Below are 23,567 nucleotides of genomic sequence, written 5' to 3' on the forward strand. Positions count from 1 at the left end.
TTCACATTTCCAAAGCACTGTACCAACATTTATTAATCCTCACAACACCCCTGTGAGGTAGGTCAATAATTGTCTTTTATGGTAGAGAAATAGGCAGACAGGTCGAGTGAACCTTGTCATTTCCATTGAGAAATTACTATGTTTGGGGGTAGTTAGCCCTCAGGCGGGTTTCTAGTTTGTTACTTTCTCTTCGGCTTGTGTGGCCTCGAAGAGCCTAGGACAGGTTTCCTTGACCTCCAGGTTTCTCTAGATGTACGCCACGTCCTCTGTGGTGGATGTGGGACCTTCTAATTCCCAGCGGAGACACGTCGCCGTTGGTGGTCCAGGTGGCGTGGGTGCACGGCGAAGAATCGGGACCCGGAGGGGTGATGGGGACGGCTGGAGTTCGGGGCGCCTGGTGCCAGGCATTTGAGGGTGTGAGTCGGGGCTCGGGTCTGGTCTCACCTTCTTGGTTTTGGTTTCGCAGCCGACCGAACTCATCCCCACTAGGTATGGTTATTATGAGGACCTTTCCCTCCTCCCCACCCCCATTAAGCATTTACGTAGTAAGATTTCCCCAATCAACTTAAAAGCGATCGTTTTGTTCGTGGCGTCCTCTTGCGTTAGCGTCTCATCAACTACTTCAACACATGAACTGCTTCAAAACAGTCAACAACTAAACCTGGTGAAAACTAAAGGAAAAAAAAGTCAAGATTTTAACACTGAATTAAACAGGGCAAAATATTGCTACAAACTTCTTCCACTTTGTAAATTGTGCAGTGCTGGAGTTAAGTATATAATACCGGCAAACAAAAGTTTTTTGTTTTATTTTGGCCGTGCCGCGTGGCTTATGGTATCTCAGTTCCCCGACCAGGGACTGAACCCTGGGTCAGGCAGTGAAAGCCTGACTCCACTAGGCCACCAGGGAACTCCCCCACAAAGTATTTTAAAACACTTCAAACATTTAAAACACTTAAAATTTGTTAAAAACAGTTGATTATGTTTAATAGTCAATTCACGAGTTCTGAAATAGTCCATTTAATCCATTGAACTCTCATTTTGTTTTTAGACGGTGAGACAAACACACTTTTTTTAATTTTTTTTGTGCTGTGCCAGGCATCTTGCAGGATCTTAGCTCCCCGACCAGAGATTGAACCTGGGCCCCCTGCAGTGGAAGCGCGGAGTCCTGACAACCCGACCACCAGGGAATTCCAAACACAATTTTTAAGACTGTAAACTGAGACCTTTTATATCCCAGCTATTCTGCCCATTGAGAGGTGTATCTACCCCTCTCCTGGAATCTGGACTTAGTGACTAGGCTGACCAACAGCATGAGGCCAAAGTAATGTTCGGGGGATTCTGAGGTTAGGTCAGCAGAAGGCTTGCAGCTTCCTTCTGGGCCTCTGAGAACCCTGTGTGGGAGACTTGAGCTGTGAGTGAGAAAGCTGACAACTCTGGGGCTGCCATGTTGTGAGGAAGCTGCTGGTTTACAAACTGACTCCCCTCCCTCACTATGGAGAGAGTAAAGAAAGAGGCAGGCAGGTTTAAGAGGCAAGGGAGCTTACTAGGATTGTTTTGGGCGCTGAAAGAGTAGAAGATCTCTATCCCTGCCAGCCAATTCTTTTTTTTTTTTTAAAGGTCTCTTTTTTTAAAAAAAATTTATTTTGGTTGCGCTGGGTCTTAGTTGCAGTAGGTGGGCTCCTTAGTTGCGGCTCGCTGGCTCCTTAGTTGCGGCATGCATGTGGGATCTAGTTCCCTGACCACGGATCGAACCTGGGCCCCCTGCATTGGGAGCACAGAGTCTTATGCACTGTGCCACCAGGGAAGTCCCCCAGCCAATTCTTAAAAGTTTATACAGAAGACTTAACTGGGTTGTCAGGTATACTGTCTCAACAACACCCTACTCACTCAAGGCTTCATCATTCGGACAGCTCCCACTGTCTGAACAGGGGAGGAACAGGAGGGGAACAGGAGGCAAAGTGTACATTGCAAGGATAGGGGAGCAGGTGAGGAAACTTGATTGCCTGAGTCCAGCTCAAAGATCAACCAGTGGTCACAGCCCACCAATCATCTCCTTCAACAGAAGCCCAAGGCTTTGTGGAGAATGATGCATGGAAAAGAGACACGCTCAGGTTTTAGTCCCAAACTGAGTCCCTAGACATTGGGGATCAGGGTAATGCCTTTCAAAACTGCAGATTTGGATAAAAATAGATGAGTGTTTTTGTTCTAAAGCTCTTAAGTTTTGGGGTGATGTTTTTGTGCAGCAATAGAGAAATGGAAGAGGGAGACAGAAGTAAGCAAACAAATAAGTAACATGAAGTTGAAGGGGGAAAAGTGGATTTAGGGTTAGAGAAGATGGGATGGAGAGAAGAGGGTGGGGTTGAGGGCTTACAGTTTTTGACAAGGGGCTCAGGGAAAGCCTCTCTGTTTCAGTTTGCTACATACTCGTGCTTTTCTTTGCTTGCTCGTCATTAGCATATGTAACCCCCAAGCAGCCACCAAAAATGGCAGGCTCAGCCCCTGAGTTTACTTGTTCTGTTACCAGTTGTAGGATTACAGCCAACTCCTTAGAATCTCTATTTTTTTTAAAAAAATAAATTCATTTATTTATTTGTTTATATTTTTGGCTGCATTGGGTCTTTGTTGCTGCGCGGGTTTTCTCTAGTTGCGGCGAGCGGGGGCTACTCTTCACTGCAGGGCGCGGGCTTCTCATTGCGGTGGCTTATCTTTTTGCTGAGCACGGGCTCTAGGCGCGGGCTTCAGTAGTTGTGACATGTAGGCTCAATCAGTAGTTGTGGGCCACAGGCTTAGTTCTCCGCGGCATGTGGGATCCTCTCGGACCAGGGCTCGAACCCGTGTCCCCTGCATTGGCAGGCGGATTCTTAACCTCTGCACCACTAGGGAGGGAAGTCCCAGAATCTCTAATTCCTAATTTTAAGTTTATGGGAGTAAATAAGTAATGACTCAATTTTTGTGGATCAGAATGAATATGGATATAAGGGCACATCCTTGAGGAGGGCCACAATTCTCAGAAAAGGAAAAATGGGTTCCCCAACAGGTGTCTCCTTCACATCACTGTGACTCATGGGAGAGTATTGTACCTCGAAAAAGAGTTGGGTGGAACAATAGTTGAAAACCAGGGAAGGGAGCTCCCTGGCGGTGCAGTGGTTAGGACTCCGCGCTTTCACTGCTATGGGCCTGGGTTCAATCCCTGGTCAGGGAACTAAGAGTCCACTAGCCAAAGGGCATGGCCAAAACTATATATATATATATATATATATATGCATACATATATATAAGCGCATACATATATATATAAAACTTACTGATCTCCCCGCCACCTCCCCCTCCTCCGCTCCTCCCCCTCCTCCCCTCCCCTCCCCCTCCTCCCCTCCCCTCCCCCTCCGCCCCGCCCCTCCCCCTCCGCCCCGCCCCTCCCCTCCCGCCCCTCCCCCTCCCCTCCCCTCCCCTCCCCTTCTCGCGGCCCCGCCCCCGCTTCCTCCTCCAGCCCCTCGCTTGGAAGATCTGCGCAGGCGCGCAGTGAGGGCGCGGACGTGCGGGCGGAAGTGGTGCTGGAGCGCTTTAGGAAAGGGACTTGCGGAGAAAGCAGGTAGTCTGCTGACTCCTGTGGACGGTATCGGAGGGGGCAGGCCGCCATGAACCGCCTCCAAGATGACTATGACCCCTACGCAGTTGAAGAGCCTAGTGACGAGGAGCCGGCTTTGAGCAGGTAGGCCCCTACCCCGCCCCGGTCCCCGAGGCTTCGGGCCGAGGCTAGGCCGAGGCCTCCCCCTCTCGCTGCGCTTGCCGGACCCGTGCGGTTCTCTGTCCAGCGGTTCGGGCCCCTGTCGCGCCTCGCTGTCGCCTGTGGGAGGCCGAGGGGGGTCTGGTGAAGTCGCGTAGCCACGGGGGAGGCGGGACCGACACTGGCGCGGGTAAGGGGCACATTCTGGAATTAGGCGTAAGATTCAAAAGCCGTGAAATCGAATCCTGCTTCTGCAGCTACTAGCACTGTGACCGAAGGCAAGTCCTTTATCGTCGGTTTCTCATCTATAAAATGGAGGTATAATAAGTATATCACGAGTATGTTGTGAGGCACATGGGAGTTACTGTGAAGTGACCATCATGAGACTAAACTGCAATAAACAGAAATAAGGGGGTATTTAACTTTTTTTTTTGAGCACCTATTGTATGCTTGCTGTGGGCCTCAAAGGTCAGTCATAAGATTTTTGTCTTTGACAGGTTTAACGGTAAAGTAGGGGACATAAGATAAATATATCTCGGAAGATGTATATGTCTCGGAAGTAAACGTGTATCTCAGAAGACCACTGTAGAAGAAGATGACCTGGGATAGTCACAGATGAAGTTCTATGGGAATTTCCAGAAGGGAGGGATTAATCCTATCTGGAGGAAAATTGCAGTTATGTTGACAAGAGATTTCCAGGAAAATTTAGCCATTTTTTAAGCTGTCAGCAGATCCTGTTCATAAACTTTAAAACATTCTGTACAACTAAGCTTTCAGTGGAACTGTCCTTCTTTCAGTCACAATGTTTCCTTATATTATCCTGAGGAGGGATTATAGGCATGGGAGATCACACTGCTCTGAAGATTTCTGTTGTGGGGAGTGAGGATGGATTCCAAGATTCCCTTATGAAGAATTTCAATTAATGGGTCCAGTTTGTGAAACTCAATTAGTAATTCAGTTTGATTGGATTCAGTGTTTCCTGAACTTGAGCTATTCTGCCATTACCATCCCCATATTCACCCCTCTTATTATTTATTTAATCTTTTTCTTTAAGTTAATTTACATTTTTGTAGTTAAATGTCTTTTTTTTGGCCTCACGGTTTGCAGGATCTTAGTTCCCCGTCCAGGGATTGAACCTGGGCCCCCAGCAGTGGAAGCACGGAGTCCTAACTACTGGACCACCAGGGAATTCCCATGTACTTAAATGTCTTTAAAGAGGCTTTATATTCCTGTGACAGTTGCCACTGGTAAGGTAACGGTAAAAATAAATACTTTGAAAACAAAACAGTGTTATTAGGCAGTATTGCCTGCTCAAGGCTCTGAATCGAATGCTCATTTTAAAAAGGGAGATTGTGTTAGAGAGGTGTTTAAGAGGTGTCTCTCAGGATTTGATTTTACCATACCTAGAAGTGAATCTTTTATAGCGTAGTACTGTTTCATGGAAGCTGGCAGAACACATGAGTCTTCTGAGTTGGAGACACCTGACAGCAGAGCATACAGCATGAGCATCATGTTTGTGTTGGTTGCTCTTACTTCCCAACTCCTGTAGGGGTTACATGGAGAGGCCCAGATGGGTGCTACACATTCACTGGGTTGGTACCATGGCTGAGGACCACTTGAGCTTGGAGAATCCACCTCTTTTACAGCAGGCAGTAAATATGCCAGTAGATGCCAGTACCCCTCCTCCCACCTCCCAGTTGTGATAATCAAAAATATGTCTAGCTATGCCAAATGTTCCCTGGGGGGCAAAATTGCCCCCCAGTTGAAGAGTACTGGGGTAGTTCAAGGGTAATAGTGAGAGGTAAGGCTGGAAAGATAGGTTGAAACCAGATTGTGGAAGGTTCTTTTGAATGCTGTACTTAGAGTTTTGGTCATGGATGATTTTCTTTTGGATTTGGGTAGTGATGTGATGAGAGTTCTTTAGGAATAACATTCTGGCAGCAGGGTTAAGGGTGGAAAGAAGCAGAAGAGTTTTGAGACCTGGAGATCCTTAGGCCATGGTGGTACAGGCAGAGTTAAGAGGACCTAAGTGAGGGAGGGAGACACAAGAGGGAAGAGATATGGGAACATATGTATATGTATAACTGATTCACTTTGTTATAAAGCAGAAACTAACACACCATTGTAAAGCAATTATACTCTAATAAAGATGTAAAAAAAAAAAAAGAGGACCTGAGTGAATATAGTGGTAATGGAGAAAGGGAGCATGCTGGTCAGGATGAGGAATGTCAGATGGGGAATTTTCTTGGAAGTAGAATCTGGATAAGTCCTCTATCATTAGCAAAATTGATTGGTGTGAATTGTATTTTTCTTATTTACCTTCTGCTTGAGGCGCACAAGCATTGTTGTAGAAGAGAAAAATAGAGAAGCAAAACCCAGGAATAGTCTGTAACCGCTCATCAGATCATGAATAATTGAACATTATGTGTGTACTATTGATTATAGTAGAAAAGTCTTAGGCATTTCATCTTGATAACATTTCATTCCTTCTGATATCTCGTTTAATTCTGTCATACTGCTATTGATGGGGAAACCCAGGCACAAAAGTCCAAGGAAATTGGCAGAAATTGCTCAGGAGAATTTGGAATATAATTTAGCCCTCTCTCTCTTTTTAGTTCTCCGTAGCACTATGCCTTTTAAACTGTAATATTTACTTACTGTCTGTTACATTTTGTGTGGATGTATTAGCTATCTATTTGTTACATATATTAAGTTTTATTTAAGTATCCAGAGTTTAAAACAAACTCCCAGTTCTGTGAGGTAAATTTTTCATTGCTGATGGAATTATGAATTGGTGCAGTACTCTTGGAAAGTAGTGTGATAATTCTAGAAGTCAGAAAGACGTTTGCATCTAATTTTAGACATTTAACCTAAGGAAATCAACAGAAACAAAATTATATATACGGAGATATTCATTGTAGTGTTTAATAGCGAAGAGAAATAACTGTACAGCATCTGCAAGAGGAAATGTTATGCAGACATTAAAAAATATATTTGGAAATATGCAGAAATGGTTGAACTATCAAGTGAGAAGAGCTGTATGTAATGATAGCTGAATCAAATGCAACCTTATAAAATTTAAATTTGTTGGGCAGTGAGATGATAGGCATTTGAAGTTATTTTAATTCTTTAATATTTATATTCTTTATGATTTAAATGTGTTCTAGTTCTGAAGATGAGGTGGATGTGCTTTTACATGGAACTCCCGAGCAAAAACGAAAACTTATCAGAGAATGTCTTACTGGAGAAAGTGAATCCTCTAGTGAAGATGAATTTGAAAAAGAAATGGAAGCTGAATTAAATTCCACCATAAAAACAATGGAGGACAAGTTATCCTCTCTAGAAACAGGTAAACTTTTAGTTAGATTTTCATATAGATATTTTTCTAAGTTCCATAATGGCAGGGACCCTTATTTGTGCTCTGTTATGGCCCCAGCACTTTCAGTAGGTGCTCAGTAAATACTTAATGAATGAATGAATAAATGTGCTTGGCAACCTGAGCGTAGTTTTCTTTCATTGCTAGTGAAGAAGTTTCGTGTGTTGCTGGAAAGAGACTGTTTAGCATTGTTTACTTGTATGATTTCCTTTTGTAATTTTTATCCCAGGATAAAAGAAAAAGAGACACACTAGCTTATAGAAGTATATTTAAGGTTATATAGCACTGATATAGCAGGTTGAATGATGTGTCACCACAAATTCCCGTCTCATTTTAGTAAGTAATGAAACATACTTCATTTTGATACTTGGTTTCTATGTAAAATATATCTGACTCGAAAACTTGTTTGTGAAGGTAGGACTCCTCAGAATTGGTTTCCATGTTGTTATGCTATATATTAACTGTTAAGAATTGAAAGCATATGTAATAATGATAAAAGCAAAAGCAGATGTTAATTAAGAGGAAGAATTAGGGATGCAGGCATATGATGGCATAAGTATAGGTGATGTCATGGCACTAGGCACAGCTGAGGAGAGAAAGAATGTGTCCTTGACTCATTCTGCCTGACTCTTTGTAGAGCTCTTATCCTCTTTCTTCTAAAGTTCCTTAAAACAAGATGTTTATTCCCTGTTCTCCACAGTATACTGCATGGCTGAAAGGTAGAGAGATATATGCCGGCAATGTGAAAATATGGCTATTTTATTTAATTAGATGTGCTTTTATCATTATATATGCTTTCAGTCTCTTTGTGGGAAAGGAGAGAGAATAATTTTCTCATGATTTGGAACAGTTATTCAAGGAGGGGAAGTTCTCTGTAATTGCATAGGGCACAGAAATCCAGTAAGTCATTGATGTGAAAGTATTCTTCCACCCAAATGAAATTGGGAATGAGTTGGTATCACTTTGAAGTGATGGAAGAATATATGGAGTTTTTTTCCTTGCCAATCCAGTATGATTCAGTTTTTAAACTTCCCTTATGGTTTGACTAGGGTCTTCCTCAGGAAATGGGAAAGTTGGAACAGCTCCGACAAAGTACTATGACGATATATATTTTGATTCTGATTCTGAGGATGAAGACAAAGCAGGTAAGTAACATGTTTACCAGGTTTAGCAGTTATATTTTATGAAGGAAGGTTTACCTAGCAATTATTTGATATTAGATTTTCCCTTTGAGTTTCATCTTTTAAGAAATTGCAGGCAGTTGATGTGAAAACAAAAGCAGGATTGCGCATGAGAACAGATGGGAACACACCTGAGGACAGGGACTGAGGGTGGTGCTGCAGCGGCACCTCTGGGGAGAGGAAGAGTGTGTCCTGACTCAGTACCTCTTTCCTCAGGGCTCTTGGCCCCCTCTTCCTTCAGGTTCTTTAGCACAGCAACATTTGCTTTCACAACTGCAGATAGTTTCTAGATTTTAATCTCTTGCAGAATTTTCCCTAACTTGTTGCTTTTTTTAAATCAATCAATCTCTCTGTTCTTTGGAATTGATTTTGTATAAATTTGAGCAAAGTTGAACACAATGACAAGAACTAAAACTAACTTAATTATATCAGTAATTATGATGGAATACACAAATAACAAATTTATATGGTAAACAATTTTATATTTTTATATGTTGTTACATTAACATTGACCTGCCCAAGTAGGTCTAGTGTATGTGGATGACCATAGTTTTTTTTTTCCATTCATTTTTGTTCTGATTTCAGTAGCATTTTATGTATGAGAACTTATGGAGAATTTAAGACATCAAAAATAGTTTCTAGGGACTCCCCTGGTGGTCCAGTGGTTGGGACTCTGCACTTCTAATGCCAGGGCCCAGGTTTGATCCCTGGTCAGGGAACTAAGATCCCACAAGCCGTGCAGCATGGCCAAAAAAAAAAGTTTCTATTCTTGACTTACTTTGAGTAAGACTCTGACGTCTCATTATTTGAACTCAGTTCTGAACTTTATTTGGAGGAATAGTTTAAAATATTTTTTTAGAAAAATATAACTAGAAAAAATATGTACCTTAGGAAACAGGTTTCTTCATTTTGTATAAAAGAGGTGTGGATTTTAGACATGATACTTAGCCATATCGTTAACATTTTCAAAACTAGCACAGGTGACCAAGAAAAAGAAGAAGAAACAACACAGAATTCCAACAAATGATGAATTACTATATGATCCTGAAAAAGATGACAGAGATCAGGCCTGGGTTGATGCACAGAGAAGAGGGTAAGAACTTAAATTTAAAATTAGAATCTTTAGGAAAAATGATTAAAAGATGATTTTCGCTATATTCACATTTTGAGTGTATGTGTATATGTTTATACAGACATGCGTTAAGTTTGTGAAAAAACTGCTGAATAGTTTATTTTAAAAATGAAAAGCAAATTTCAGTCAGACCATTGGTTTTTTATTTATTTTAAAAAATATTTATTTACTTATTTATAATTGAAGTATAGGTGATTTACAGTGTTGTGCTAATTTCTGCTGTACAGCATAGTGACTCCGTTATACACATACACACATTCTTTAGGCCACTGGGTTTTTAAAAACTGTTGTTGCATTCAGACTGCTATAGCTAGTCAGTCTCTCCCTTTAAGAAACAAAACTGACTTTTTTTAAATCAACAGTTTAAAATTACTTGGAGATTAAGAGTTTATGTGGGGAATTCCCTGGCGGTCCAGTGGTTAGGACTCCGTGCTTCCATTGGAGGGGGCACGGGTTCAATTCCTGGTTAGGGAACTAAGATCCTGCATGCCGTGGTACTGCCAAAAAAGAGTTTATGTGGATAAACAGTGGATGTTATGTTTTCTACTTGAATGCTTGAATTGTTGTTTTTAACTATTTACAAATTTGATTTTTTTTTTAATTTTTAAATTTTTTTATAGATCTTTATTAGAGTATAATTGTTTTACAACGTTGTGTTAGGTTCTGCTGTATAACAAAGTGAATCAGCTATATGTTTACACATATCCCCATATCCCCTCCCTCTTGCATCTCCCTCCCACCCTCCCTATCCCACCCCTCTAGGTGGACACAAAGCACCGAGCTGATCTCCCTGTGCTATGCAGCAGCTTCCCACTAGCTATTTTACATTTGGTAGTGTATATATGTCAGTGATACTCTCACTTTGCCCCAGTTTCCTCCCGCCATGTCCTCAAGTTCATTCTCTATGTCTGCGTCTTTATTCCTGCCCTGCCACTAGGTTCATCAGTACCTTTTTTAAAAATAATTAATTAATTAATTTTTGGCTGCGTTGGTTCTTCGTTGCTGCACGCAGGCTTCCTCTAGTTGCGGCGAGCAGGGGCTACTCTTCGTGTGGTGCGCAGGCTTCTCATTGCAGTGGCTTCTCTTGTTGCAGAGTACGGGCTCTAGGTGCATGGGCTTCAGTAGTTGTGGCACGTGGGCTCAGTAGTTGTGACTTGCGGGCTCTAGAGCGCAGGCTCAGTAGTTGTGGCGCATGTGCTTAGCTGCTCTGTGGCATGTGGGATCTTCCTGGACCAGGGCTCGAACCCATGTCCCGTGCATTGGCAGGTGGATTCTTAACCACTGTGCCATCAGGGAAGTCCCCATTTTATTTTTTTTTTAGATTCCATATATATGCGTTAGCATACGGTATACAAATTTGATTTTTTAAAGTTGAGGTAAAATTCACATGACATAATGTTAACCATTTTAAAGAAAACAATTTAGTGGTATTTAGTGTATTCACAATGTTGTGCAACCACTACCTATATTTATTTCAAACCATTTTCATCATCCTAAGAGGAAACTCTATACTCATTTTCAAATTTGAGCTGATAAAGGCTGATTTATCATAAAAGTGAAAGCTGGGCAACTTACAACTATTTTTCCCTAAGCTAGCTGTGCTTCAGAATCACCTGGTTAGAATGAAATGCGAACCCTTGAGTCCTACTGAGGAGGTTTTGATTCCGCTAGGGTGGGGCCCAGGAATCTGTACTTGTCAAGCCCAGAGGGCTTGTGATGTTATGTGGGTCTTTGTGCACCAGGCTTTAGCTTCCACCCTCCCACTTTGTCCTTTTTTCCTCTCCTAGTTTCACCTGTGCACCACTTCCTCCAACTGCCCCTTGCATTTATGTGATGAATATTTTTCACACTCAGTGTGAAATGAACGTTTTAAGTGCTATGAGTGCTATTGAAATAATTAAGGAGCTTACGGTCTAGCTCCTTATTCTGGTGACAGAATTTGTCATGGAAGTAAGATGGAATGTATTTTCATTCTTACATAATCTTGAGAAGAAATAACATCTTATTGACTTATTCACATTCCTGTGTCAAGCAGTAGTTGCCTTTTAAGACCACAGAAACCAGCTTCAAATAATGAATTCACTACATTTTAAGCACCACAAGGACAGTGATCATACCTGTCTTGTTCAATGCTGTACGCCAGGCATCTTGCACACTGCTGTATGGGCACTTAGCACCTATTGAATGAATGATTAAGTTATTTTCTTGGGGTTTGGGTTTTGAAATTTGCTAAGCATTGGAGGTATTTAACAACAATTATGAAATATATACCACATGGTCTCAGTATTTTTCCCCACAAATATTTAAAGAGTTTAGGAAGTAATGCCAAATGATTTGCATTTTGCTGTTCAATTTTTAGGTGTTTTCCATAAGCCCCTTTTAAGAATATATACTTTTATACTTTAGTGTCTTCATAAGCAGATTCATGCTTTATTCTTTAAATCAGCAAATATCTGTTGAGAATTTACTATATGCCAGACACTGTTCTAGATTCTTGAAATACAGCAGGGAACAAAACAGACCAAAATCCTTAGGCACTTAGAGCTTACAACCCTTGCTTTTTTTTTTTTTAATAACTTTTATTGAAATATAGTTGATTTACAATGTTGTGGGTTTTTCTTGTTTTTTTGGCTGCATTGGGTCTTTCTGGTGTGCAGGGCCTTCTCATTGTGGTGGCTTCTCTTGTTGCGGAGCATGGGCTCTAGGACCAGCTTCAGTAGTTGTGGCACGCGGGCTGTAGAGCACAGGCTCAGTAGTGGCTTACGGGCTTAGTTGCTCCGCGGCATGTGGGATCTTGCCCGGCCAGTGCTCGAACACGTGTCCCCAGCTTTGGCAGGCGGATTCTTAACCACTGCACCACCAGGGGAGTCCACAACCCTTGCTTTTTATTTTTTAAAATTTTTTAAAATTTTTATTTATTTATTTATTTTGGCTGCACTGGGTCTTCGTTGCTGCGTGCGGGCTTTCTCTAGTTGCGACGAGTGGGGGTTACTCTTCATTGCGGTGCGCAGGCTTCTTACTGCGGTGGCTTCTCTTGTTGCAGAGAACGGGCTCCAGGCAGGCAGGCTTCAGTAGTTGTGGCACATGGGCTCAGTAGTTACGGCTCACAGGCTGTAGAGTGCAGGCTGAGTAGTTGTGGCACACGGGCTTAGTTGTTCCGTGGCATGTGGGATCCTCCCGGACCAGGGCTCGAACCTGTGTCCCCTGCATTGGCAGGTGGATTCTCAACCACTGAGCCACCAGGGAAGCCTAACCCTTGCTTTTTTTTTTTTTTTTTTAATATACTTATTTATTTATTTTTTGGCTGCATTGGGTCTTCGTTGCAGTCTGCGGGCTTCTCATTGCAGTGGCTTCTCTTGTGGAGCACGGGCTCTAGGTGCGCGGGCTGCAGTAGTTGTGGCACACAGGCTCAGTAGTTGTGGCACACGGGCTCAGTAGTTGTGGCTCACGGGCTTAGTTGCTCCGCGGCATGTGGGATCCTCCCAGACCAGGGCTCGAACCCACGTCCCCTGCATCGGCAGGCGGATTCCCAACCGCTGTGCCACCAGGGAAGCCCCAACCCTTGCTTTTTAAACGTAGCTTTATTGTGGGTTTTTTTTTTTTAATTAGTAGACTATTTTTAGAATAGTGGTGTTTTTTTGTTTTTTTGTATTTTTTTTTGAGAAAAGCCAGCATAAGGCACTTTCATTGCAATAATGAAACTCATATGTAGTGCTGGGGGTAGCGGTAGGGGTGTGGGAGTAGGCAGCAATTTCTCTCACCAGATCACTACACAGGACAGCAAAGGGGTGAGAGGGGGTGAAGGAGCAAACTCTGAGATCAGCACAGGGAGCTGAGCATCAAAAAACAGGAGATGCTGAAGCTGTGATGACCAGCTTCATTTTCTTAAGATAACACTCAGGGATTTGTTATGATGGCTGGGCTTTCATGGGTGTTGTGTCTACAAACGGCACCTTCAATTTAACTTTCGATTGAAATTCTTAAAATTTAGGAAGTGGAGCTTGGATAGCTATGAGATTACAAAAGTTCTAAATATCCATTAGAAAGACCAGAGGATGGAAAAAGAAAAAAAAAATCCAGGCCATGAATTAGGCTTCAGAGGTCCCTGGCTGGCCCAGGGATAGACACCTGTAGTGTCCAACATCTCAGTGAAAACGATCTGCTTTCAAAAGGCAGAGGGTTAAGGGGAGGGTGGAGGTGGGACAGTGGAGGCAAAGGCTCTCCCCTTCCCACTTTAGTTTTGGGTAGGGCTTTTAATTCAGCCCGAGGACGTCGCTTAACTTGGAGAATAATTCGGCCCTCAAAAGCACCTCAAATCTGCTATGGCTTCGCAGTTGCAACAGCAAGAATGTTTAATATATAATAGATAAAACTTTCATCCAAAAAAATATATATATAGATTATTGCCCCCCCACAACAATTCCTATTCTAAAGTTAAGCCATTACTTGTGCTGTTAATACTTGAATAATACGTAACTGGAAACCTAGATCCAAAGGACTGAAACCCAGCGTTCACCCCCAAATGAAAACAAACTAAAATGGGTAACTTGAGGTTTATGGCATATAGTTCAGGTCAACACACATACAAGGAGAAAGGGGAAGAGCAAAGCCGGTGACAACACATTCAGTCTGGGAAGATATTTATACAGAGTGTAGTGGAACATCAGGGAAAGCTCCGTACGGACTCGCTGTGCTCATCTGTAGGCACCAGATCCTTCCATGGCACATCCAAGAATGGGGAGCTCAGGGAGGAGGCCATTCCTGACATTCCAGTTTTAGAAGCTCCACGTCAAATATGAGAGGGAGATAGCTTGGCTCTCTGACCCAAGCTCATCTGGGCAGCCCCTTCTTCCCAGCCTCGGATCACTTCTTGCTTGCCCAGCACAAACTTAAAGGGCTTGTTTCTGTCCCAGGAGGAATCCAGCTTCTTTCCATCTTCAGGCATCCCCGTGTAGCGCACCACGCAGGTCTGGCCGCGCTTTGGGAAGGTGCGCCCCTCTCCGGGGGAGATGGTCTCCGCCTGCACTCCCATGGCGGTGGCAGTGGCAGTGGACGCTGGGCGGGCAGGCGGCGCGACAGGCGGCGTGGACTGACAGTGGATCTGGTGGCAGTTCCGCTGCTGTGCCAGAATAGTTTTAGGTGCACAGAAAAATTGAGCCGATGATGCAGAGAATTGCCATGGTACTGCCCACACCCCCCACAACAACAGCAACGCACGAGTCTCCCCTGTTGTTAACGCCATGCGCTAATATGGTATATTCGTCACAGTTAATAATCGATGCATTATTGTTAACTAAAGTTCATACTTGATTCAGATTTCCTTAGTTTTTTTTTCTCTTTTTCAAAAATATCCTGTTTTACCTTTGGGTAGCAATTGTATTTAAAGCACAGTCATCTCTGTCACATTATTGATCCTGCACCATCCCAGTGAACCCCTGTGGGCTTCAAATGACCCCCTTTATTTATTTATTTCTCCACCACGTGGCTTGCGGGATCTTAGTTCCCTGACCAGGGATTGAACCCACACCCTCAGCAATGCAAGTATGGAGTCCTAACCACTGGACCTCCAGGGAATTCCCCCATATTTCCTTAGTTTTTACCTAATACCCATTTCTGTTTCAAGAGCCCATCGGGGATACCATGTTACATTTAGTTGTTATGTCTCCTTAGGCTTTCCTTGGCTGTGACAGTTTCTCAGACTTTCCTTGGTTTTGATGACCTTAACAGTTTTGAGGAGCACTGGTCAGGTATATTGTGGGAGGCTCCTCTATTGGAATTTTTCTTTTTCAGCAGTAGAACTCAAGTTTATTAAAACAGCTATGACAAGTATAACAAAATCTACATCTGCCTGTGCTAGGCCAGTGTAGTTCTGTACAAACAACAAGATAACGCTAGATAACGACAGTTAGCACTTTGAAAACATAGTATACAGAAGAACATATCTTCATCAAAAAAAAAAAAAAAACACTTCATAAAAGTGGGGAAAAAAATTCTCCCCGCGCCCCCCAAAGGAGGTCTTCACAGGCTGGCCAGCTCCATCCCAACTCTGAGGTATCAAAGGAGTTCCAAGTGCAAACTGAAGGGATGAACAAGCAACTCCCCCACTCCCACATCCGTTAAACGCACAATCCAGCTGATCTTGTGGTAGAGTGCCTTTTCATGGAATGATTCAACAATCATAGATAAAAAAATATGGAATGCTTCGCGAATTTGCATGTCATCCTTGCACGGGGGCCATGCTAATCTCCTCTGTATCGTTCTAATTTTAGTATATGTGGTGCCGAAGCGAGCACTGGAATTTATCTAATGTTTTTCTCATGATTAGACTGGAATTAGAGGTTTTGGGGAGGAAGACCACAGAGGTAAAGTGCCGTTTTCATCACTTTGTATCAAGGGCACATACTGTCAGTGTGATTTATGACTGTTAATGTCGATCTTGTTCACTATAGTGAAGTAGTATTTGTCAGGTTTCTCTACTGTAAAGTTACTCTTTCCACCCCTTTCTGTACCATACTCTTTGGAAGAATGTCACATGTTTAGCCTAGACTTAAGGAGTCTGGAGTTATGCTCTTCCTCCTTGAGGGGAGAGTATCTTCATAAATTATTTGTAATTGTTATGTATGGGAGATGTGTCTATTCTCCCCCATTTATTTATTTATTAAGTCATTTATGTCAGCATGGACTCATGGGTATTTATTTATATTTTGGTTATAATTCAATACTACTTTATTTTGATGCTCTAATTGTTTTGGCCTCAGTCATTGGGAACTCTTTCAGTTGGCTCCTGTGCCCCTTTAACATTCCTGTCTCTTTGTGGGTTTTTTGTTTTTTCTTTCTGAGCACTTCCTTACTTTCTGGCCCTACAGGATGTTCCAGGTCCATCTTGTATGCCCCATTCCTGGAATCAACCATTTCTCTAAGGGGTACTGGTTTCTTTTATTGGGAGAGTGGCGTTTGAAAGCAAGATCTGGCTTTAATGTGTTTCCCCTCTTCACCTTCTTTTTCTGTTCTAGCTACCATGGTTTTGGAATACAGCGGCCACGTCAACAACAACAGCCTTTTCCAAATAGTGATGCTGTCTTGAATTGCCCTGCCTGCATGACCACACTGTGTCTTGATTGCCAAAGGTAACGGATAAAGGATAACAACACACACACACACACACACACACACACACACACACACACACACACACAAAAACACTTGGTAGTTCTTGTTTAAATCAGAAATAGACTTTTGAGGTACTTAAGAATTCTGATAAAGTTCTGTCCTTATATATCCCTGGTGCTGCATGACTAATCTTTATACAAATAATTTTTGTTACACGTAGTCTGTTATAAATAGGTTTTCTAATAAAGTACTTGCCAGTGCTGACAAGGGTTCAGTAAAACTGCATATTTGTTGTGGAATGACAAAATCTCTCAAATACACTCTTATTTTTTTTTTCTGTTGTGATAGAATACATGTAACATAAAATTTACTATTTTAACTGTCTTAAAAATTTTGCTGTAAAAGAGTACTTCATTTGAATATTCAATTTATTGTCAACTAGACCATTTAAAATTTTTTAAAAATTTAATTTAAAAAATTAATTTAGTTTTTAATTTTAAAAAAATTTAAAATTAATTTTTACTTTATTTATTTATTTGATTGTGCGAGGTCTTAGTTGCAGGAGGCGGGCTCCTTAGTTGTGACTCTCAGGCTCCTTAGTTGCGGCATATGAACTCTTAGTTGCGGCATGCATGTGGGACCTAGTTCCCTGAGCAGGGATCGAACTTGGGCCCCCTGAATTGGGAGCATGGAGTCTTAGCCATGTTGCCACCAGGGAAGTTCCTATTTTTAATTTTAAATAAAGCTGTTATCCCAGCTTTATTGAGATGTAATTGACATACAACGTAGTATAAGCTTTAGGTATACAGTGTAATGATTAGATATTCAAATATATTGCAGAATGTTTACCACAATAAGGTTAGTTAACACAGCTGTCACCTCACATAGTTACCTTTTTTGTGTGTGTGTGGTGAAAACTTTTAAGATTTACTCTCAGCAGTTTTCAAGTATGCAGTACAGTATTGTTAACTGTAGTCATCATGCTGTACCTTACATCTGCTGAACTTATTCATTATAAGTACCTTTTGACCGCCTTCATCCATCTGCCCTTCCCCACCAACCACCAGTTACTTTGTTTCTATGAGTTCAGTGTTTTTTTTAGATTCCACATATAAGTGAGATCATACACTATTTGTCTTTCTCTGTCTGACTTTTTTTACTTAGCATAATGCCTTCAAGTTTCATCCATGTTCTTACAAGTGGCAGGATTTTTTTTTATGGCTGAATAATATTCCATTGTATATACATACTATATTTTCTTTATTCATTCATCTGTTGATGGACATGTAGGTTGTTTCCATGTCTTGGCTATTGTAAGTAAGGCTGCAGTAGGTTTCTGGGAGGAAGACCACAGAAATAAAGTGCTATTTTCATCACATTATGTCATGGGCACAAACTATCAACATGATTTATGACTTTTTTTTTTTGCGGTATGCGGGCCTCTCACTGCTGTGGCCTCTCCCGTTGCGGAGCACAGGCTCAGCGGCCATGGCTCACGGGCCCAGCCGCTCTACGGCATGTGGGATCCTCCCGGACCCGGGCACGAACCCGTGTCCCCTGCATCGGCAGGCGGACTCTCAACCACTGCGCCACCAGGGAAGCCCGATTTATGACTATTAATGTTGACCTTGATCACCTGGCTGAGGTGGGGGCCCAGATATCTCTTTGAGATAGTGATTTCATTTCCTTTGTATACATACCCAGAAGTGGGATTGCTGGATCATATGATAGTTCTATTTTTAACTTTTTGAGGCTCCTCCATACTGTTTTCCGTAGTGGCTGTACCAATTTACATTCTCACCAGTAGGGCACAAGGGTTCACTTTTGTTATTTCTTGTCTCTTTGATAATACCTTTTCTAACAGGTATGAGGTGATACCTTATTGTAGTTCGGATATGTAGTTCCCTGATGATTTGTGATATTGAGTACCTTTTCGTGTGCCTGTTGGCCATTTGTATATCTTTTTTGGAGAAATGTCTATTCAAGTCCTTTGCCCATTTTTTAATCAGATTTTGTTTGTTTTTTGCTACTGAGTTGTATGAGTTCCTTATATATTTTGGATATTAACCCCTTATCAGATATATGATTTGCAAATAATTTTTACCATTCCATAGGTTGCCTTTTTATTTTGTTGATTGTTTCTTTGCTATGAGAAGCTTTTTAGTTTGATGTAGTCCCACGTGTTTATTTTTGCTTTTGTTTCTTGTGCTTTAGGTGTCAGCTCCAAAACATCATTGCCAAGACCAATGTCAAGGAGCTTTTTACCTATGTTTTCTTCTATGAGTTTTATAATTTCAGATCTTACATTTTAGTCTTTAATCTGTTTCAAGTTAATTTTTGTCAGTGGTGTAAGTTAAGGGTCCAGTTTCATTTTTTTGCTTATGAATATCCAGTTTTCCCAATACCATTTATTAAAGAGACTGTCTTTTCCCCATTGAATATTCTTGACTCCCTTGTCAAATATTAGTTTATGGTGTATGCATGGGTTTATTTCTGGGCTCTTGATTCTGTTCTGCTGATCAATGACTCTGTTTTTATGCCAATCCCATACTGTTTTGATTACTATAGCTTTGTAGTATAGTTAGAAATCAGGACGTGTGATGCCTCCAGCTTTCTTCTTCTTTCTCAAGATTGCTTTGGCTATTTGGGGTCTTTTGTGGTTCCATAACAAATTTTAGGATTTTTTTTCTATTTCTATGAAAAATGCCATTGGAATTTTGATAGGGATGACATTAAATCTATAAATGGCTTTGGGTACCATGGACATTGTAGCAATATTAATTATTCCAATCTATGAAAACAGGATATCTTTACACTTATTTGTGTTTTCTTCAATTTCTTTCATCAGTGTTTCATAGTTTTCAGTGTATAGATCTTTCACCTCCTTGGTTAAATTTATTCCTAAGTATTTTATTATTTTTGATGAGATTGAATGAGATTGTTTTCTTAATTTCTCAGTTTCTTAATGAAAATGCAATAGATCTTTGTTTATTGCTTTTGTATCCTGAATCTTTACTGAATTTATTTAACATTTTTTTTGTGAAGTCTTTAGAGTTTTATATATATAAGATTATGTCATCTGTAAACAGACAATTCTACTTCTTCCTTTTCTATTTGGACACCTTTTCTTTCTTTCTTTCTTCCTTTCTCCCTCCCTCCCTCCCTCCACCCCCCTTCCTTCCTTCCTTCCTTTTTTTTTTTTTTTTTACCTGATTGCTTTGGCTAAGATTTCCAGAAATACATTGACTAGGAGTGCTGAGAATGGGCACTCTTATCTTGTTCCCTATTTTAACCATTTTAAGTGTACAATTCAGTGACATGAACTACAGTCACAATTGTACAGCCATCATGACTATCCATTTCCAGAACTTTTTCGTCACGGCAGACAGAAACTCTGTACCCATTAGACAATAATTCCCTATTCTCCACCCCTACTCACCCCAGCCTCTGGTAATCTCTATTCTACTTTCCTGTTTGGATTGTTCATTGCTAGTGTATAGAAACACAACAGATTTCTATGTGTTCATTTTGTACTCTGCAACTTTGCTGCATTAGTTTATTAGCTCTAATAGTTTATTTGTGTAATCTTCAGAGTTTTCTACATATAATATCATGTCATCTGTGAACAAAGTAAATTTTACTTCTTCCTTTCCAATTTGGATGCCTTTTATTTCTTTTTCTTTTTTTTTTAAATGAATTTATTTATTTATTTTTGGCTGTGTTAGGTCTTCGTTTCTGTGTGAGGGCTTTCTCTAGTTGCAGTGAGTGGGGGCCACTCTTCATCACGGTGCACGGGCCTCTCACTGTCGCAGCCTTCTCTTGTTATGGAGCACAGGCTCCAGACGCGCAGGCTCAGTAGCTGTGGTGCGCAGGCTTAGTTGCTCCGTGGCATGTGGGATTTTCCCAGACCAGGGCTCGAACCCGTGTCTCCTGCATTGGCAGGCGGATTCTCAACCACTGTGCCACCAGGGAAGCCCTTATTTCTTTTTCTTACGTAATTGCTCTGATTAGAGCTTCCAGTACTTTGTTGAATAGAAGTGGTGAAAGCAGGCGTTTTTGTCTTGTTCCTCGTCTTACAGGAAAAGTTTTTAGTCTTTCATCATTAAGTATGATGTTAGCTATGAATTTTTCATATGTGGTCTTTATTATATTGAGGAGGTTTCCTTCTATTCTTAGTTTATTGGGTGTTTTTATCACGAAAGAGTGTTGAATTTTTCAGATTTTCTTTATGCATCAATTGAGATGATCATGTGTTTTTTCCCCATATATTCTATTAATCCAAATATACTTTTGCCCTTTTCCTCTCCTTTTCTTTATTTTCTTTTCTCTTTTTCTGGTAGCCTTATAAATGTCTGGCTTAGTCCATGTTCTGAATCAGGTTAACTGAAATTAAATGATGATGTTAGGTGGTGGATTTGTTCTAGTTACTAATGGGAAGCCAGATGTAATTTACTCTTATTAGCTAGCTTGAGGTTTCTGATCATCTGCAACAATTCATTTTTGTACTCTCCATATGAGCTGTTAAGCTTTTTTTTTTTTTTTGCGGTACGCGGGCCTCTCGCTGTTGTGGCCTCTCCCGTTGTGGAGCACAGGCTCCGGATGCGCAGGCTCAGCGGCCATGGCTCACGGGCCCAGCTGCTCCGCGGCATGTGGGATCTTCCCAGACCGGGGCACAAACCCGTGTCTCCTGCATCGGCAGGCGGACTCTCAACCACTGTGCCACAAGGGAAGCCCTGTTAAGCTTTTTGTATATAAATTGACACCTAGAATATGAAATAAAGAAAAAGTAAAATATCTTTGTACTTAAGTTGCTTCTCTTTTAAATTAAACCATGTTACCATGTTACAGGGTTTCTATACCCAAACAAAGTTGCTTCATGATCTAACAGAAATTGGGCTTGGTAAAAATTGTGTTCCATATTAAGATAGGATTCCAGTACGGTGGAGTATAAATGAAAGTTTTATGGTTTCGTCTTGAGAAACACCAGCCTGGTAGTGGTGGTGGTGGAAGAGGAGATGATCAGCATTCAGAACTAATGAAGGCATAACTTGACTTCACTGTTTCTAACCAGATAGATATTTCTGTTGCATGATGTTTAAGGGGGAAAAAAAGGAAAATAACTTACTAAGTCAAGAAAGAAGTAGGAAAATATTAAGTGTATGAGGAGAACAAAGAAAACATTATCTATTCTTTAGACTGTTGGAGTAAAGCCAAGAGTGGACATTATAAATCAGATGCTCTTTAAGCTTCTAAAACTGTAGCTTTTACTAAAATAGTGACCAGAATGGCACTACCTAGTAATGAGAGGAGGGCAGAGTCTCAGGTCACAACAGGAAAAAGACACAGTCAAAGATTTTTTAAACATTACCTCTCAGGTTTCCAATAGCTTTTCTTGTCTGAGGTGGAAGAGCAAATCAAAACATTTTTTTCTGAGATAAAAGTTACTTATAGAGCAGTAGAAAAGAGGATATATTCATCAGTATCTGTTAACAATTCTCTTCCTGTTCGTAAAATAAGTCTTAAAAACTCTTTAATTTCCCATTTTGTTCTCATGTTTTTACTTTGGTTGGTATTTCAGTAAGTTTTTGGTATTCTCACATTTTATCTAAATGTGTAACTATTAAAATAGAATGTAAATCCAAATTCTCCATTTCATTTTCCTCTTAGGCATGAATCATACAAAACTCAGTATAGAGCAATGTTTGTAATGAATTGTTCTATCAACAAAGAAGAGATTCTAAGATACAAAACCCCAGAGAACAGGAAGAAAAGGCGAGGCCATAAGAAGATGAGGTCTAACCAAGAAGATGCTGCGGAGCAGGCAGAGACAGATGTGGAAGAAATCTATCACCCAGTCATGTGCTCTGAATGTTCCACCGAAGTGGCAGTCTACGACAAGGATGAAGTCTTTCATTTTTTCAACGTTTTAGCAAGCCATTCCTAAATAGCTAAGTTGGCATTTAGTTGCCCAGTACAGTACACAAGGCAAATATGGACAGTTATATTCCTCCTGCCTACTCATCTCAAGTGACATTCTGAGTGGTTATTTGAGGAAGCAGTGTTTTATCTTTATCTTTTTGGAAAAAAATGGTTATCTACCTTCATCCCTCCCCTTCCTTTTAAAAAAAAATGTTTCCCCAGCTCTGATGGGACTTGTTATTCTTTCTCTTTTTGATAGATATTTGGAAATGGGCTTTTTATTTATTAAAGCTCTTTAGAATTAAAATGTTCTGGAGTTACAGGTAACTTTTGTTTCAGAGTGTTATTTTTATTTTTTATTTTGGATATACCCTTGGTGTGCTTAATCTAGAAACTGTTTCCTCACTTCTGTCTATATATATATATTTTTTTCTTTTTTTAAATTGCGGTATAGATACTTTACAACGTTGTGTTAGTTTCTGTTGTACAACAAAGTGAACCAGCTGTATGTATACATATATCCCCTCCCTCTTGGACCTCCCTCCCACCCTTTCTGTCTATATTGTTTTTGCTAAGAAGTATCTTTATTTCCCTTCTAACCCATAGGATGGAGTGAATAGTATTAATAACTTACAATTACATGAAGTTAGTATTGGGGTGCCTTGAGTAATTAACATAGGTCTTTCCTTAAAAGGGTGGTACTTAATCAGTATTCTAAACTTAATGAATTAACACAGTAAAATAGAAATTTGTGGTAAGGAAGAGCAAACTCACCCTCCAGCCTTAGACTTAAAAATTTTGTTGCTGTTGCTTGTGCTACCATTTATTCCAGAATTTCTCTTGACAGCAATGAAGGTGTGTTTGTTTTTGCTCTTAATAATAGAAAAATTATCAGTGGCAGCTTGGAGGAAATTGCATTGTAGGCATCTGTACATTTTAGCTTTTTAAAAGAATATGATTGGGGCTTCCCTGGTGGCGCAGTGGTTGAGAGTCCGCCTGCCGATGCAGGGGACACGGGTTCGTGCCCCGGTCTGGGAAGATCCCACATGCCGCAGAGCGGATGGGCCCGTGAGCCATGGCCGCTGAGCCTGTGCGTCCGGAGCCTGTGCTCCGCAATGGGAGAGG

General features: G+C 41.0%; 1 protein-coding gene and 1 non-coding gene across 4 annotated transcripts in view; one reads left to right on the top strand and one right to left on the bottom strand.

The window, feature by feature from the left end:
• The first annotated feature begins 3,512 nt into the window (after positions 1–3,512).
• Positions 3,513–23,567, top strand: part of EAPP (E2F associated phosphoprotein) — a 38,035-nt gene continuing 17,980 nt past the window's right edge. The window contains exons 1-6 of one of the 3 annotated variants that reach the window (XM_019924046.3): positions 3,523–3,709; positions 6,892–7,073; positions 8,150–8,245; positions 9,257–9,374; positions 16,427–16,540; positions 22,191–22,769. In XM_019924046.3, the coding sequence (XP_019779605.1) occupies positions 3,636–3,709; positions 6,892–7,073; positions 8,150–8,245; positions 9,257–9,374; positions 16,427–16,540; positions 22,191–22,467 (861 nt within the window). In that variant the 5' untranslated portion in view covers positions 3,523–3,635 and the 3' untranslated portion in view covers positions 22,468–22,769. Of the gene's footprint in view, positions 3,710–4,831; positions 4,972–6,891; positions 7,074–8,149; positions 8,246–9,256; positions 9,375–16,426; positions 16,541–22,190; positions 22,770–23,567 lie in introns of those variants that run through there. The other 2 variants (XM_073800561.1, XM_073800560.1) reach the window with 2 other exon arrangements.
• LOC117311259 (U6 spliceosomal RNA) lies at positions 15,600–15,706 on the bottom strand. Its single transcript, XR_004525484.1, has one exon. It is a non-coding gene; the product is annotated as a U6 spliceosomal RNA (small nuclear RNA).

This window comes from Tursiops truncatus, chromosome 2 (assembly GCF_011762595.2).
Source record: "Tursiops truncatus isolate mTurTru1 chromosome 2, mTurTru1.mat.Y, whole genome shotgun sequence".
Lineage (NCBI taxonomy): Eukaryota > Metazoa > Chordata > Mammalia > Artiodactyla > Delphinidae > Tursiops > Tursiops truncatus.